The sequence below is a fragment of the Schistocerca gregaria genome, chromosome 6 (assembly GCF_023897955.1).
Source record: "Schistocerca gregaria isolate iqSchGreg1 chromosome 6, iqSchGreg1.2, whole genome shotgun sequence".
NCBI classification, from domain to species: Eukaryota; Metazoa; Arthropoda; class Insecta; order Orthoptera; family Acrididae; genus Schistocerca; species Schistocerca gregaria.
This window is the reverse complement of record NC_064925.1, coordinates 321,871,564-321,889,245: the sequence shown is the minus strand read 5'-3', so window position 1 is coordinate 321,889,245 and position 17,682 is coordinate 321,871,564. Positions and strand designations below refer to the sequence as shown.

Below are 17,682 nucleotides of genomic sequence, written 5' to 3'. Positions count from 1 at the left end.
TCATCAAGAGCAAACACATTTTGGTAACAATAGAGGCTTTTCCCCACAACAACAACAAAACCAGGTGGTTAGCATACCTAACCAACAATGAAATGTTCAAGGTCAACCAAGCTTTAATGTCTCGCCGCCTACACGGCCTACACGTGTAGCGTCGGCACCGCCAAATAGTAACGCACAGCAACAAGGAAATCACTACGTACAGAAGACACATCATTCCAACTCCTATCGCAAGCCGGCCGCGGTGGCCGAGTGGTTCTAGACACTTCAGTCCGGAACCGCGTAATTGCTATAGTTCCAGGTTCTAATCCTGCCTCGGGCATGGATGTGTGTGATGTCCTTAGGTCAGTTGGATTTAAATAGTTGTAAGTTCTAGGGGTCTGATGACCTCAAATGTTAAGTCCCATAGCGCTGAGAGCCATTTGAACCATCCTATCGAAACGCGCCTTGTAGTAATGACTATCATGACAGGCGTAAAAGTAATGAGCACAGTTTTCAGCGTACATATGATAACACCAGGTTTTTCAGCAGTAGAATCATCCACAACCACAGATTATCATGAATGAACCAGACAGTCGATACCATCCCCAACCTAATACGTGAGGACGAAGGAACAGAACAGTACAGATAATTGAAACGTCACAACTTCCTTCGGCAAATAACAGCACATCAGAAAGAATTTGACTAAATACAGTACAGGTTGCATCTTTCAGCAACGTAAGCAATACATTTGTTACACAGAATCTTGTTTCCGAAAATGTTGACAACATCCGAGACACACTTTTACATGAAAAATCAGTCATACAAAAAGCCATTTCCCACGCTGTTATTGAAGTAAAGATTGGATCATCCACATTTTCAGCAGTAATCGATTGTTGATCATCTATGTTAGTTATAAATGAAGGAACTTCAGAGGAATGTAAAAAAGAGAACACCTATCCTACGTTACCATTAGGCAAAACTAAAGTAAAAGGAGCAGCATCTGCTAAAGGAGTAGATGTAAAATTACAGACACACTTATCATTTTGTATTGCAGGTCATACATTCTACACAAATTTTTGGATTGTTCCCTTATTAACAACAGACGTTATTTTAGGTACCAATTTTTGGGTACAACACGACGCAATTATTGACTTTCGAAGTTCCTATGTAATGTTAAAGGATAAAAAATTACAACTGACATTACAATTTCAGCACACTTAATCAGCAGAAGAACAGGCAGTTAATCGGACAGAGGTCATTTCTACATCGCGTAACACAGACTGTCATTTCACATTGTTCACAGATATTTATGTACACAACTACAATACACATGACGAAGCCGACTATGACATTATGCATATGATTTCTGAGAAAGTAAAACAGAGCAGTGCAAATAGAGATGACGAACGTTCTCAGCTACGCAATATTCTTTTACAGCAGGTTCCAGTTTTTCACAACATCCGTGGTACTATGTCCGGTTTTATGTATGAATTTCAAGATAAACAGAATTACACATTTAAAGCCAAACATTATTCCATTCCACATATCTACAGAGAATAAGTGAAGAAAGAATTGCAAGCTATGCTTGACCAAGGTATTATTGAACCGGCAGTTAGTCCGTACAGAAACCCGCTCCATATTGTTAAGAAAAAGGACGGCTGACTTCGCCTCGTACTTGATTCGCGTCATGTCAACGACATTATTATTAATGAAACAGATCGCCCACAGACACAAGAAGAACTTCTACAGAAATTTCATGGTACTGCTATTTATTCCAAAAAATGGTTCAAATAGCTCTGAGTACTATGGGACTTAACTTCTGCGGTCATCAGTCCCCTAGAACTTAAAACTACTTCAACCTAACCAACCTAAGGACATCACACACATCCATGCCCGAGGCAGGATTCGAACCTACGACCGTAGCGGTCGCTCGGTTCCAGACTGTAGCGCCTAGAACCGCACGACCACTATGGCCGGCATTTATTCCACATTAGATTTAAAATCGGGATTTTGGCAAATTCAGTTCTATCCGAAATGCAGAAAGAACACAGCATTTCTCTGTGTTGGTGATTGTTATCAATTTCGCAAATTACTGTTCGGTCTAAAAATTTCTTCAACAGCGTTTATTCGTGGTTTCAATACTATACTTCCGACAGAACTTAAAGACGGAATCACGACCTATGTAGACGACATCCTTATCGCAGAAACTAACTAGTATGAACGTAATTTGATTCTTGAACAACTGCTGTAAACTTTTCGTGCATAAGGACTCACAGTTAATCTTAGCAAATCCCACTTTCGCAAAACTTCCATATAATTTCTTGGGCATGTAATTTCAGCAGAAGGCATTGAGCCTGACCCGGAAAAACTTCAAGCTTTACGTGACATTACTGTTCCAACGACCAAGAAACAGCTACTCAGCTTTCTGGGATTAATTAACTTTTTCCGTAAATTTATTCATTACTCTGCTTTAGACTCCCCTAGATTATACCAGTTGACAGGTAAAGGCGCTATTTGGTCCTGGGATAGCCAAGCACAGTCTGAGTTTGTTGATCTAAAAGATGCCTCGTTGAACGCACCACTTTTATTACACCCAGATCCTACCAGAAATTTTTCCATTCCCACGACAGTTCTAACACCGCTCTAGGCGTACACTTTTCAGGAAATTGAAGACGGTACTACAGTAATTAAAAACATTGCCTTTGCAAGTCGCATTCTGTCATCTGCTGAACGTAATTATTTTGTTACAGAGCTTGAAACATTATGTGTTGTATGGACATTTACCATATGTAGGAATTTTATTTATCGAACACATACTACCATTTATACAGATCATAGAGCTATACAGTTTTTACTTTCTGCTGAATTTATACGTGACAGGTTAAGCATATGGAAGCTTTATTTACAGGAATTTAATTTTACAATTTTCACTTAACCGGTACACAAAATATTATAGCAGACGCACTATCCCGTTCTCTCAGCAATAATCAGCAAGACATCGCAAACGACTTCTGCCAAGCAAATTTTGGCCTCATGTATTTTCAACAAGTTGCATTTGAAAATTTCATTTCGTCGTCATTAGGAGGCATAGCACAAGAGCAGAGCGAGGGCAACAAACACCTTTGGCAAGATAGGAATAACGTTATAATTAGAAACAATTATACTGTATGCAACAACATTCTGTTTCGCCGCTCTCACCCTGACACCAGCAACTGGTTATTATGCATTCCTGACGAGCTTGTTACCAAATTAATTTGCTATACTCATTTAAGTTACGCACATTATAGAGCCAGAAAATGTTTTCTTATACTGAGACAGAACTATTATTTTGCCAACATGGAGAAACATAATCGATAAATTTGTCAGAAAGCTAAATCAGACACGACTTCACATATTCCTCCGTTACATCCCATTGTACCCATTAAATTGAGACAAATGGCCGCTGTAGATATTTTTGGACCGATTCCAAGATCTAACGGAGATTTTTGTTACATCTTTGTCGCTGTTGAACTCACTTCGAAATTTGTTACCTTCACTCCGTTACCCAAAGCTACTGCTAAATCTATTCCTAATGCATTTTTAAAACATTTTCTATTTCGCTTTTTTTCTACAATATTACTTTTATTGCTAACCGGTTTTCGGCTTACAAGGCCATCTTCAGACATTTACTGAGTATTATCACCAAAGAAGTTAAATGTTAGCAGACAACATTGGAAGACAAGTAACACATCTAGAGTGAAGTAGAAACATACAGTAAGTAACATCTTTTCAATGAAGTAGTAAAAACTGAAAAGTACATAAATATCAATGGAGTTGACCGGAAAACCTTTAGTACAAAATAGGAATAGCATGCCTGCATAACAGTTTCTATTAATAAACAGAACTAATAAAATAAGATAAAATTAGTACTAGACAAGGCTGCATCAAGAGGTATGAAATATGGAGAGTGATACACAACAAATTAAAAAAAAGAGACAGTTGTCGATCTAAATACAGAATACATAAGGAACTTAAACAATATCAATAAGATAAACAGAAATTAATAAATGCAGGAAAATTGAGGTGTTTGAGGGAACCTACAGTTTGAGAATGTGATGGTACTGCATTTGAACATTAACATTATAATCAAAGCAGTGGCTGTGTACAAGTTTTCATTAAATAAATGAGCAAAGTAAAATATTTGAGAGATATTTGATGAGACAGCTACAAGAGGAGTTAAACATGGACGGTAATACAAGTACAAGTTAAAAAGAAACCCTTAACTATTGAAACTACACCCTATGTGGAATACAAAGACAACTGCAACAAATAAAACAAATTAATGACTACAGGAAAATGGGAATATGTAGGAAGACAGAGTGTGGGAAGTAATGAACAACAAAGATGATTATATTAAGTTTAGGAGAGGGGAAGCGTTCAGTTGTGTCTGGTCATTTAGGATGAGATCTGGACTGTGAGCAAGATGTTTGTTAATTTCCAGGGCTTCCAGCAGGTTGCGTTTATGGCCTTTGTTTGCTAAGTGAAGTACATGGGACACTGGGTGGTAGTTGTGACCCTCACTCAGTACATGCTCAGCAAATTAACAGTCCGAATTCTGCAACCTCCAGCCGCGTTCATGTTCAGCCAGCCTAGTTGATATGTCTCTGCCAGACTGACCAATGTAAAATTTGTCACAATCAGAACAGGTGATTTTGTATACCCCACTGTTGGCTAATAACTGGATCTTGTCTTTGCTATTAAAAACACACTGGGCTGTAGTGTTCCTGACATAGTAGGAAACCCTACACTTCCAGGATTTCAGTGCTTTGGCTACAGTCTGTGGTACCTGACCTATAAATGGTAGTGTACACCATTTCTTACAGACAGTGGATGGGGAAGTAGGTGGGGCATAGAGGAGGGGTATAATTTTCCGTTTTTGTTCCCTGTGCAAGATGTGGTCAATAAGAAATGGATTGTAGCCATTTGCTGTGGCAATAAATTTTATTGTATCTAACCCTGCTTTAAAATCACCTCTGGACATGGGGAATGATATGAGACGGTGTACCACTGAGTGGAAAGCTGCATGTTTGTGAGCTATGGGGTGTTGTGAGCAAGAAGGTATTACTGGGTCTGTAGTTGTTGTTTTTCTGTAAATTTTGAAACAATGTGTAGGTTCCCTCAAACACCTCAATTTTCCTGCATTTATTAATTTCTGTTTATCTTATTGATATTGCTTAAGTTCCTTATGTATTCTGCATTTAGATCGACAACTGTCTCTTCTTTTTTAATTTGTTATGTATCACTCTCCATGTTTCATACCTCTTGATGCAGCCTTGTCTAGTACTAATTTTATCTTGTTTTATTAGTTCTGTTTATTAATAGAAACTGTTATGTAGGCATACTATTCCTATTTTGTGCTAAAGGTTTTCCGGTCAACTCCATTGATATTTATGTACTGTCCAGTTTTTACTACTTCATTGAAAAGATGTTACTTACTGTATGTTTCTACTTCACTCTAGATGTGTTACTTGTCTTCCAGCGTTGTCTGGTAACATTTAACTTCTTTGGTGATAATACTCAGTAAATGTCTGAAGATGGCCTCATAAGCCAAAAACCGGTTAGCAATAAAAGTAATATTGTAGAACAAAAGCAAACTGGTGCTTTTCATTTATTATTATAATGTTGTTCCACCAAGAACCAACGGAAGAGTCTGTTAATATGATTTTCTATTTCATTTAGGGCACATATTGAAATTAATGTCCGACAATGGACCACAATTTCGATCCGCGATATGGACACGTATGTTACCAGCTAGAAACATTTCTCTGATCTGTATATACAGGTATCACGCTTCTTCAAACCCTTCTGAACGATTGATGAAAGAAATTGGTAATGTATGTAGAATATAGTTTCATAAAAGGCATATTGATTGGGACACAAACATACTCTCATTTCAGGATGTAATGAACTCCACACCAAATGAATGTACTATGCTATCTCCGACTGTTATAGAGAAAAATGTTGAACATTAAAGAATTAGTATCTTTTCCTACAGCTTGTCGACCACGCCGCCATGAAATAATTGACATTTCCCTCTAACAACATCAAACGTGCCGCAGAGAGCCGCAGAAGACAATAAAAGCAGGTTTGTATACGCCGTGAATTTCACATAGGACAGAAGATATTAGTACATACACACTATTTATCCAACAGAGGAAAGAGTAGATGCAGCAAATTTGAACTTCTATACGCTGGTCCATATAGAATTCGCAGCACTCTTCACCCCAATGTAGTACATATCGAAACTTTGAGAACCAGAAAAACCAAGGGCAAACACCATATTTCCAAAATTAAACCCTTTATAGAATGAACATACCTTATCATTTATCACACTGTACTGCCATATCCAGATATTTACATGACTACTTACTGGTGATGATTCTATTTTTCTTGACAAGTGCCCGGCAAGGTAAGGATAGCAGGTCGCTTTTCTTGTCGTTATACCTCAGACCGTGCACATATTTCCAGGCAAGGTAAGGTTAGCAGGTCGTTTTTCTTGTCGTTATATGTATCAAACTGTGTACATTTTCCATTTTTTATGTATATAAGATGGTTTTCCTATCGAAGGTAGAATTTTCTCTGTATGCACTACGAAATCTTTAAGATATAACATACTTGTTTCACTGAAGTAATGGTGTTTCAATATATGTGGTTGATTGTTACATCATGGATAAATTATTGATACTACGTACTTTTTGTTCACAAAATGCAGACACATGTGTCAAAGTTTGGTTATCTGGTAGAAATATGTTAAATATTTATGCAAACCGTAACCACCTACCCGTCTCTAATGAGCTCGTTGTCGACGGGACGTTAAACACTAACCACCACCACCGTAACCACCTACTGTTTAGGCCTATAGAAGATGATAAAGCTGTTCCAAAAAGTGTTGAAGATGAAGTAGAATAGATATTAAATTCATATGTTTGCACTGTGTGTGATAGCATAAAAAGTGATTCCGTTTCAGTACAACAAGCTGATTAATTGTTACATTAAGAACACTAGAACATTTTTATAGTATGGAAAAAATGTAAAATAACATTGGAGGTGTGAAAAATGTAAAACATATAATATAAAAACAATGTACAATTTGAACTCTGAATATTCCTTGTTGTAGCTAGAGTGTATGTAAATGTGCACAGTTAAACAAGTGTTCATCAAACTTTCCTTGGCATATAATCAGTTCTATAACAAATTTTATAGCCAGAGTATTTTTTGTTTGGGATTTTCTTTTGCCGTTCCCTCTGTAAGACATTGCAAAGATAGAACTGAAGTTTCCTGATGATTAGACAGCACAGTATTTGACATAAGCAAAGAGAGAGATGTGAACTATACTAATGATAAGGCAGAACAGCATTTGGCATAAACATTAGTAGAGGATGAAAACAGAGACAGATGGAATTTACTGGTATGACAGTATGGTATTCGACATAAATAATATGTACAAAAAGAAGTAAAGCATAAAAACAACGAAATTTGTTGGTGAGGCTACCGTATTTGCCATCAATATGTGTATGTGTTTGTGAATGGTTGGGTGCACTTTAAAAATTTTTTTAGAAGAAAATGAATGCTTTTCAACATAGCTTTCAGCTCAGCTGAAGAAGCTTCTGGAAAAAACTGCAGTATAAATGTATGCTTCTAAACCAGAACAAAATTATCTTGTGTGTGTGTGGTTACGAGAGAGAGAGAGAGAGAGAGAGAGAGAGAGAGAGATGATGCCAATTTATGCTATTCAGGTGTAAGTTACACCATTTTCTGAAGACACTGCAACAACGCCATTGTATTTTGATACTTTTGTACATGTTAAAGATGGCTACATTGTACTTGGCTTTTTCATTTTAATGGCCACTAAAATACTAAGCTGTGAATTAGATCCTCATTTAAACATTACATTGTGATTCACCAGAGAAGAGAGGATATTAAGAGGGGAGAGGCAGAAGGCAGGAAGAGGAGAAGTGTGCAGCTTGACACAGGATGATGATGATGACGTCAGCACAGATAAATGGGTTTTAAAAAAGTTAGATAAACGGAGTTTGGAAAGTTAGATAAATGGGGTGTGCCTATGTCACATATGTAAGCAACGTTGGTAAGCTTGCCCAATGTAAACAAAGTGGGCTCAATAAGTATTGCATATACTACTGGCATTACACAATGTGACTGTCACGCCAATAAATATGGAAAAAATGCTGACCAGGGTACGAGACTGACACCCTCTGAAACAAGTTGCGTGAGAAGAGCATGGACAACATGTGGTCTTCTGTCTAAAATGTAACAGATGCGTACTATACTAACGGCTATGTGAACCAGAGATGATCATATGGTGCACCCAATTGTACCCCACACCCTAACGCCAGCTGTTGGGTCCTTAGGACGATGGTGAATACGGTCATTGATCTTTGGAGCCTTCACACATGAATACTTCCATTTTGATGCAGCACGCAGACCTGGGATTAGACTGAAAAATCAGTGTGTTGCCAGTCCTGTATTCAGTGTTGTTGCTTGGTGCATCACTTTCAGTTCATCTCCCAGCTACTGTGTCGAGGTGAGGCACACCAATGACAGCAGTACTGATAGCGCACGATGATCCAGGTGTCATTATACTGTCTGCATACTTAGTTGTTTTCCTGCAAATGAGCCCATTTCCTGACGCAGGTTACGTGATGTGGGTGTTGCAATGTTGCAGAATGACAAACAGCAAACTTGCAAGGCCACAGACTTGCTGCTGTAGGATTTCTTTCCGCTCTTGCTGATAGGTGTTTCTGCTTCATACATGAGGCTCAACACAACAACCACACACACACGTCAAAAAGAGTTTTGCATCACCCCAGTTCCCAGAACTCCTGAAAATAGACGTTGACTGTGGGTATTATATCACAGACACAGTCCCTTTGACTGTTCAGGGATACCACTAAACCCACACAAAGATGTAAACAACCATGTATGAGCAGCGCCTATTAGACGGAGTGGGTCCGACATTCGATCAATTCCAGTCATTCCACCTGGTAAGAGATACACGGCACGTGTTGTCTGTAGTTCAACCATGCCTAGACGGTCAATACCACGGTTAGATCACGTTCGCATCGTTACTATGTGTCAGAAAGGGCTCTCCACAAGGGAAGTTCAAATGGTTCAAATGGCTCTGAGCACTATGGGACTCAACTGCTGTGGTCATTAGTCCCCTAGAACGTAGAACTACTTAAACCTATCTAACCTAAGGACATCACACACATCCATGCCCGAGGCAGGATTCGAACTTGCGACCGTAGCAGTCGCACGGTTCCGGACTGCGCGCCTAGAACCGCGAGACCACCGCGGCCGCCACAAGGGAAGTGTCCAGGCGTCTCGGAGTGAACTAAAGTGATGTTCTTCGGACATGGAGGAGATACAGAGAGACAGGAACTTCCGATGACATGCCTCGCTCAGGCCGCCCAAGGGCTACTGCTGCAGTGGGCGACCACTACCTACGGATTATGGTTCGGAGGAACCCTGACAGCAACGCCAATGAATAATGCTTTTCGTTCAGCCAAAGGACGTCTTGTTACAACTCAAACTGTATGCAATAGGCTGCATGATGCGCAATTGTACTCCCGACGTCCATGGTGAGGTCCATCTTTGCAACCACAGCACTACGAAGTGCGGTACAGATGGGTCCAACAACATGCTCAGGATTGGCATCACGTTCTCTTCACCGATGAGTGTTGCATATGCCTTCAACCAGACAATCGTCGGGGATGTGTTTTGAGGCAACCCGGTCCGGCTGAACGTCTTAGACACATCGTCTAGCAAGTGCAGCAAGGTGGAGGTTCCCTGCTGTTATGGGGTGTCATTATGTGGGGCCGACGTACGCCGCTGGTGGCAATGAAAGGGAAAAGCGCCGTAACGGCTGTACAATACTTGAATACCATCCTCCAGCCGATAGTGCAACCACATCGGCAGCTTATTGGCGAGGCATTCGTCTTCATGGACGACAGTTCGCATCCCATGGTGCACATCTTGTGAATGACTTCCTTCGGGATAACATCACTCGACTAGAGTGGCCAGCATGTTCTCCAGACATTAACCCTATAGAATATGTCTGGGATAAATTCCAAGGGCTGTTTATAGCCGACATGACCCACCAACCACTCTGAAGCATCTATGTCGCATCGCCGTTGAGAGAGGGACAATCTGGACCAACAGTGTCTTGATGAATTTGTGGATAGTATGCCACGACGAATACAGGTATGCATCAATGCAAGAAGACATGCTACTGGGTATTAAAGGTACTGGTGTGTACAGCAGTCTGGAGCACCACTTCTGAAGGTCTCGCTGTATGGTGGTACAACATGCAATATGTGGTTTTCATGAACAATAAAAAGGAGGGAAATGATGTTTATGTTGATCTCTATTCCAAATTTCTGTACAGCTTCCGGAACTCTCGGAACCGAGGTGAAACAAAACTTTTTTTGAGTTGTGTATAATATGGCTTCTGAATGAGAAACTCACTGCATAATCTTTCTCTATATAGCGCATGTGGATAATGTTACACCAAGCGACTTTGGACTGTCATACTAACACAAACATTATTTGCATGTCCAGCCATGCCAATTTGACATTTAGTGCATGCCACATTCATCGTAGTGCAATGTTCATGACCAGTAGTGTAATAATTAGAAATTAACATAATAAACAAAAACATTATCATTACTATTTTTAATATTAATTTAATTTACTGATATGCAGTATGACAGTGATACATAATTATGGTGGATCTTTGGAACTTGAAGCACATTTTTGTCTATGGGAGGAAGGGTGATTGGGCTCTAAGTCTTTGGATACCTCTAACGGCGAATAAGTGAAACTATTGGCTAAATAATACGAGTGCAGTAAAGAGCGATGTGTTTAGTCGTAACCCGACACAAAGTTGTGTGAACTGTCTCAGGCAGCACCATTACTACTGGCACGCACGTTGGTGACGAGGGCAGTGGCGCATCGCGGACAGCTGGTCTCTTGCTGCGGCTCTTGCTTCAGACGGTCTGTGGGTCTGGAGACTCGACCACGGGCTGGTTGGCGCAGCCGCAGGCGGGCGTGGGTCCAGAGTAGTCGCAGCCCAGCGAGCCGGGGAAGCCCTGCGATCTGCACAGCACCTCGCAGCCGAAGTCGGGGATTCCCAGCTCGCGGCTGAGGCGCGCGCATACGGGCACGCCCTGCACGCAGCAGTCCGTCAGCGGGTCTGCCACAGAAAACACAACTCAGCCCATCTCCACGTCATGTTGGCTATTGTGAGGTTGTCAGTGTACTCTCCTTTTTAAATACACTCAAGAAACACATGAACTATTTAGTGTCAAGCATACAAACGTAATGCTAGAAAAAGAAATCCAAAACAAATATGAAAACAGTTAAAAACTACTTTCTTCGAAATAGGTTCCAAATGGTTCAAATAGCTCTAAGCACTATGGGACTTGACATCTGAGGTCATCAGTCCCCTAGATTTGTAACTACTTAAACCTAACTAACCTAAGGACATCACACACATCCATGCCCGAGGCAGGATTCGAACCTGCGACCGTAGCAGCAGCGCGGTTCCGGCCTGAAGCGCCTAGAACCGCTCGCCCACAGCGGCCGGCGTAATAGGTTCCATACCCCATCCTAATTACGTCTGCTTCTGCGCAGACCGTATGAGCTTCTCGCATTTATTCAAAACTTCTAGTTTGCAACCAGCTGACGATATCATTACATTTATTATCGCTAAGTCAGCTTCAAGATATGTACCCGACACCACAAACGTTTGTGTTTGTATGATGATGTAATTTTGACATTATGCACATACATTCCGAGTCAAGAAAATGACGTATCACGAAGGAATCATCTGAATGGCATGAATATCGCCTTACATGCGGAGACCAACAAATGATTACAAGAGATTTGTTCAAGAGAACGAGCTTCACAAATTGAATAAGTTAGTATCACGCTGGTCTGCCTCTGGCCTTTATGCAACCAGTTATTCTTCTTGACAGTCGTTGGCGTAGTTGTTCGATGTGCTTTTGAGGGATATCGGGCAAAATTCCGTAAACTGGTCCGTTAGATCGTCAAATCCTCCAGCTGGTTGGAGGGCCCTGCCTATAATGGACTAATGCCCGACTGGAAGAGATCCAGCGGCCGCGCTTGCCAAGGTAGGGTTTGACAAGCGTGAAGACAAGCAGAAAAAACTCTCGCCGTGTGTGGGCAGGAATTCATTATCTTGCCGTAGTGGTGTCGTGGATATCAGCCAAAGGAATCCTGCTATGAAATGAAATAGCACCCCAGTCCATCTCACCTTGATGTCGGGGCGTATGGTGGGCGACAGCCAGATTGGTATCCCACAGATACATCTTCGGGGCTCAGTTCGAAGTGGGACTCATCACTGAATCCCATTCTACAACACTCAATGAGATTCTAGGCCGTAGTTATGTCTGGAGATGCACCGGACAGCAGTGGTATACCAACCCGGCAGTCACCCGCCATAAGGCCCGACAACCACGGCTACCATTTCATTTCGTAGAAAGCCCCCTTTGGTTTTCATTCGCAGCACCCTTACAGCACAGCGGTAAGTCGGCAATTTTCCACGTTCCCGCTTTGCTATTCTTCACGGCAAAGTATCCTGCGCTTATATTTCAGCTAGAGAAAGTTGACTCGCACACGGCGAGAGTTTCTGATGTTTGTCTTCGTGCCTACCAAATCTCACCTTGGTCAGCAAGGTCGCCGATCACCCCTTCTCCCCCCCCCCCCCCCCCCCAAGTTGAGAACATTTGGAGCGTTAGGGGCAGGGCTCTCTAGCTAGGTAGCTAGGTATTTTGACGATGTAACTCGCCAACTGGACATAATTTGGCATGATATTCCTCAGAAGGACACCCAAGAACCTCTATGAATCAATGCCAGCAACAAGAGTAACTGCTTACGCAAGGGCCAGAGGAGGACGAATACTTTGTTGACTTGCTCAGTTTGTGAAGCTCTTTCTCTGGAATAAATCACGAAATTTTTCTTACATTGCCTGCACATGTACATATACATCGCATCTAGCTATTTCCGTCGCATTCGGATGATTCCTTCCTGGTGCCTCGTCCGTATTTTTAAATTGTATCTCAGAGTTATCTGCACACATTCATCACTTGAAGAAGGCCACTGTTATTATGTAAGATGTATAGTCTTTTGTCTAATTAATCCAGCCAAAGAAAGGAAAAAGGACTTCAACTAGAGAATATACGTTTTCAGTAAAACCAAATAAAAATAACCTGAACTGTATGGTCCCCAAAGCATTGTCTCTAAGGGCGCAACCAAACCTGTGCATGAGAGGGGATACAGTTGGTAAAATACTGTTGAAAAATTCTACTTAAGACTTGAAAACATGAGAATGGTCGATAAAGTAACCAAGTGCTCAGTTTCTATCATTTGTTGTAACTCCCTTTCACTCAAAATCACAGCCCCAAAACACTCAAAATCACAGCCGCAAAAAGCCATCCTAGGAAAATGAAGCAACTTGAAACGAGCTGAATCGTATACAGAGGCATTACTGAAATTAAATAATGACTCCTGATAGCCCCTTATGGTATGCTGTACATTTATTAAAGGAATGATATCTATATAGCTCATTTGTGACAGAAATCGTTAGACAACCAAAACATTTACTCAAGGATATTGTGTATCATAGATTGTACGGAGTTGGGCCACAGCTGCTTCATTTTGCGAGCCAGAATAAAATAACGATGGTGCCACCGTTAACGCAAGTGGCTCATGAAAGTGGATTAGACAGCGGCCGACCAGGTGCCGTTACACCAGGTGCGACCTGCTGATCCAACGAGTACTGTGTCTACAGCGTCGGGACAGTCATCGCGTATCCCGGCCCAGCAGAGAAACCACATTCGTCATACCACAGACACAGTGGAAAGGCAGAGTTACTGTGGTACTGATGACCTGACTGGTACGCGTCCTAGCCTTGGCTCTGTTGTGGTTTACGTGATTGGAATTGTTGCTTTGACATAGACGAGTTAATCTTCTATAAATGATACTCATTTCTAGACAAATGTATACAGTCTGAGAGCTACCACCTTCAAAATGTTCAAATGTGTGTGAAACCTTATGAGACTGAACTGCTTAAGGTCATCAGTCCCTAAGCTTACAAACTACTTAACCTAAATTTTCCTAAAGACAAACACACACACCCAACCCCGAGGGAGGACTCGAACCTCCGCCGAGACCAGACGCACAGTCCATGACTGCAGAGCCTTAGACCACTCGGCTAATCCCGCGCAGCACAACCTTCGAGAAAAGGCCTCTTTGAGTCGACTAAGTCAACGAGCTACCACCATCAGGCTTCACCTCCGCTAGTCACGGGTCTTCCATCAGCGCAAAGTATGACATTGCTGACTTAGCACACTTCAGCCGGTGGACTCCTATACCAAATGGTTCAAATGGCTCTGAACACTATGGGACTCAACTTCTGAGGTCATTAGTGCCGTAGAACTTAGAACTACTTAAACCTAACTAATATAAGGTCATCACACTAATCCATGCCCGAGGCAGGATTCGAACCTGCGACGGTAGCGGTCTCGCGGTTCCAGACTGCAGCGCAGGCTCCCATATCCAGGAGCCGTGCAGCTGCTTAGTATTTTCGCCCGTGCCCTCCGCTTGCGTGAGGAGACACTGCTGCTGTGAACCGTCTCCACTCACTCTGGCTCCACAGTGCAATTTCCTGCGCCCCGGCGCGCCCCTCACTGAGCTTCGTAGTGGCGTCCGTTCTGTGGTAGCCAACACGGGTTGTCCTCTACTTGAAACATCGCCGTTGTAGACGCACTGATCTCTTCGCTTCACGGGCCGTCGAACGCTGCCAAGCGACACTGCGCACTGTCTGTGACTGCAGGACACTTGCCTTCCTCAGCACCACCTCACCACCCGAGTGCAACCTACCGCTATGGGGCTTTGGCTCTTCCAAGCACCGACGCGACTGTTATAGTTAGCTGGCCAATAAAATTAATGTTAAACAATGGTTTCATGGTGATACATCAGCCAGCAACCAGAAGTATATCCACTACTCCACTGCCGTCCCGTCGAGGGTGGTCATCTGTTGGCTCCTTGACAACTGCCAACCCAGTTCCACTGGCCGCTGTACTCTTCATCCACTCCCGACCTCTACACGTCTATCGGAAGGATATACCAAGAAAATAACGTACATCATACATTCTTCAACAGTCTATATACAAAACATTATTCAAAGCTAACATGATCACAAAAGCAATGACTATTTAGACCAGGGGTCCCTAAACTATTCCTCAGGCGGTACACATGGTTTATTTTGAAGCTGAATAAATTAAAATTTTAAAAATGACGGACCCGTGTTTTATTCAGTTATTTTTTCCAATTTTATATCGTAACTGATAACAAAGTGCCATAATTCGATGAAAATCACACTACATTTCCAGCCGGAGCGCAGAAATACTTCTGTAGCAAATTGAGTCCTTCTCTACCACTAAGCTGAGAGATTTTAATGCATACCGTACTGCGTAAAGATATACCTCAAGTCGCACAGTAGCTGTACGCTAATACACGACACAAAAGAGGAAAAATAATAGACAACATGAAATTAACACTGTGAAACGGACTGTAGTAGACTATGACTTCTCTTCCTCTACCGCAAACATGGTACTGAAAAAATAAAAAATAAACTGGCTCAAACGACAATGAAAGAAAAAGTTATATGTGTGAGCTGTGCCGGTCCCGGCTTATGAGAAAGACTGCATACCGGAGAAACATAAAACAGTGGCTTTTAATTTTTACGTGGAAAGTAAATATTTTTCTGAGAAACTAACGACACAGACGAATGTAGTTTTGCTTCATCTACGTAAAACATATTTTTAGTTACAACGGGTGACTAAATTTCACTCGACACGTATCGCACGTTGCGAGGAGCGATAAGCACTCCGTACTGCACCGTACGATATGACAGACATAGTACCGATGTCGTATCGCTCTTGCAGTGCGAACCAGTTAAGTCGCTTCAACTGCGTATCTACGCGCTCCATCAACGCAAGTAGCTTCTGCATCGTATCGCGTGTCGCATGGCGTATCGTGTCGCGTGTCGTCTCGTCTCAGTGTGAACCGCTCGTAACGTATTGTTCAGATATCGTGACTGCAATCGTGCCATACGCAACATTCGGACGTTACAGGCGGCACGTGTTCAAATGAGACTTTTCTCACTGACTTTTGGCGGCAGTACGTATTACTTTAAAAGGACCGTTCACAATGTTTTATTTCCATATGCTAATTACTTTAGGAGTGGGACTAAAATTCAGAGTTAGTGATGTGGCTCGCGCACATGTCCCGTGATAGGTCATTTATAAATGGGCATTTGTCTGGGAACTTGACCAAATAAATTTTAAATCCTCAAAACGCAGGCATTTATTTAAAAAAATGACTTTTTAAAGTTTTTACTGTTAAAATGTGTAATTAACCAATTAAAATAAAGGATGGGACAATACTCCCGATATTAAAAGTTACCAATGTTACACTTAAGCCTACATATATCACTCATTGCATTAATTACTGAGAACGAAAGGAATGAAGAGTGATGCATTTTATTTTTAGTGGCACTCCAACTTGCTGTACCGAGGATGGGTGCGTTTTACTGACAGGGATAAACCATTTTGCTGCAGTTCCACTTATCTTCTAGTTATATTCAGGAGAATCGGAGGCAGAATCTGAAGTTCATGTTTCTTCAACTAATGAAGATCAAGAAATTGACAAACCAGTCAGAAGATTCAAATGCAATTAAAAAGAGATAGTGAGTAGTGCGATGTTTGGCTCACCTGGTCTGGGATTTGGCCGGTAGTCAGCGGAGACCTCCGCTGGAGGCGTCAGCAGGGCGAGGCCGGCGACCAATAGGAGGGCTCGGTGGGGCTGCATGTCTGGGCGCTTCCTGAGCACTGATTGCCGGCTGACGGCCCCGCCACGGCTTATATACAGCGTGAGGAAGGGACGCCGCCGCCAGCGCCGCTACCTATCTGCCCCCTCCCACCCGACTGCTTTCGGATAATACCTATCACTAGTAAAGCCACTCATTTCTAGATTATTAGCATACTTTCCCTCATGCCGTGAATTAAAAAATTTCCTGCGGCGACGTTTCCGCCATCACTGATGTTCCGTCACGTAACTATCGCGTCAACAGCTTCGTTGTAATCCACATGTATGTACATCTATACTCCGCAAGCCATCTGACGGTGTGCGGCGAAGGGTACTGTGGTATCACTGATCTCCCATTTCCGAATGGCAAGTGGGAAGAATCTCTAAATACTAGAATTTTATCGTTCTGATCATTCCCCCAGACTTTTTAGGAAGAAGTAATATCTTCTCCGTCTCTTCGGGGAACGTTCTGTCTCGGTATTTCGATAGTGAAACTCTCTGTGCTGCAGAACTTCTGTCTTGTAATATCTTCCATTGGGTTTGTTCACCATTTCCGTAACGCTCCAGTGGCGAAAGGCACCGCTCTTCATTGGGTCTTGGTTACCTCTTGCATCAGTCCTGGCTGGTAAGGGTCCCAGAATGACGAGGAATACTCAGGAAACGGCCGAACAAGCGCCTTGTAAGTCACTTATTTCGTGGTGATTTACATTCCCTTAGGCTTCTTCCATGAAACCGAACGTTGCATCTGCTTTC

General features: G+C 42.1%; 1 protein-coding gene across 1 annotated transcript; it reads right to left on the bottom strand.

Moving 5' to 3' along the window:
- Positions 1-10,695: 10,695 nt before the first annotated feature.
- On the bottom strand, positions 10,696-16,942 carry LOC126279001 (uncharacterized). The gene is made up of 2 exons (XM_049979329.1): positions 16,836-16,942; positions 10,696-11,230 (listed from the first exon to the last, which is right to left on the bottom strand). Exons 1-2 carry the CDS (start codon positions 16,930-16,932, stop codon positions 11,025-11,027), a joined length of 303 nt encoding a protein of 100 aa, XP_049835286.1. The 5' UTR covers positions 16,933-16,942; the 3' UTR covers positions 10,696-11,024.
- Positions 16,943-17,682: the final 740 nt, after the last annotated feature.

Excerpts from the sequence above, each read along its gene's own strand:
- LOC126279001 (XM_049979329.1), bottom strand. The coding sequence starts at position 16,932 with ATGCAGCCCCACCGAGCCCTCCTATTGGTCGCCGGCCTCGCCCTGCTG. Across the intron at positions 11,231-16,835 it reads CCGGCCAAATCCCAGACCAG|ACCCGCTGACGGACTGCTGC; the intron begins GTGAGCCAAACA and ends TTTCTGTGGCAG.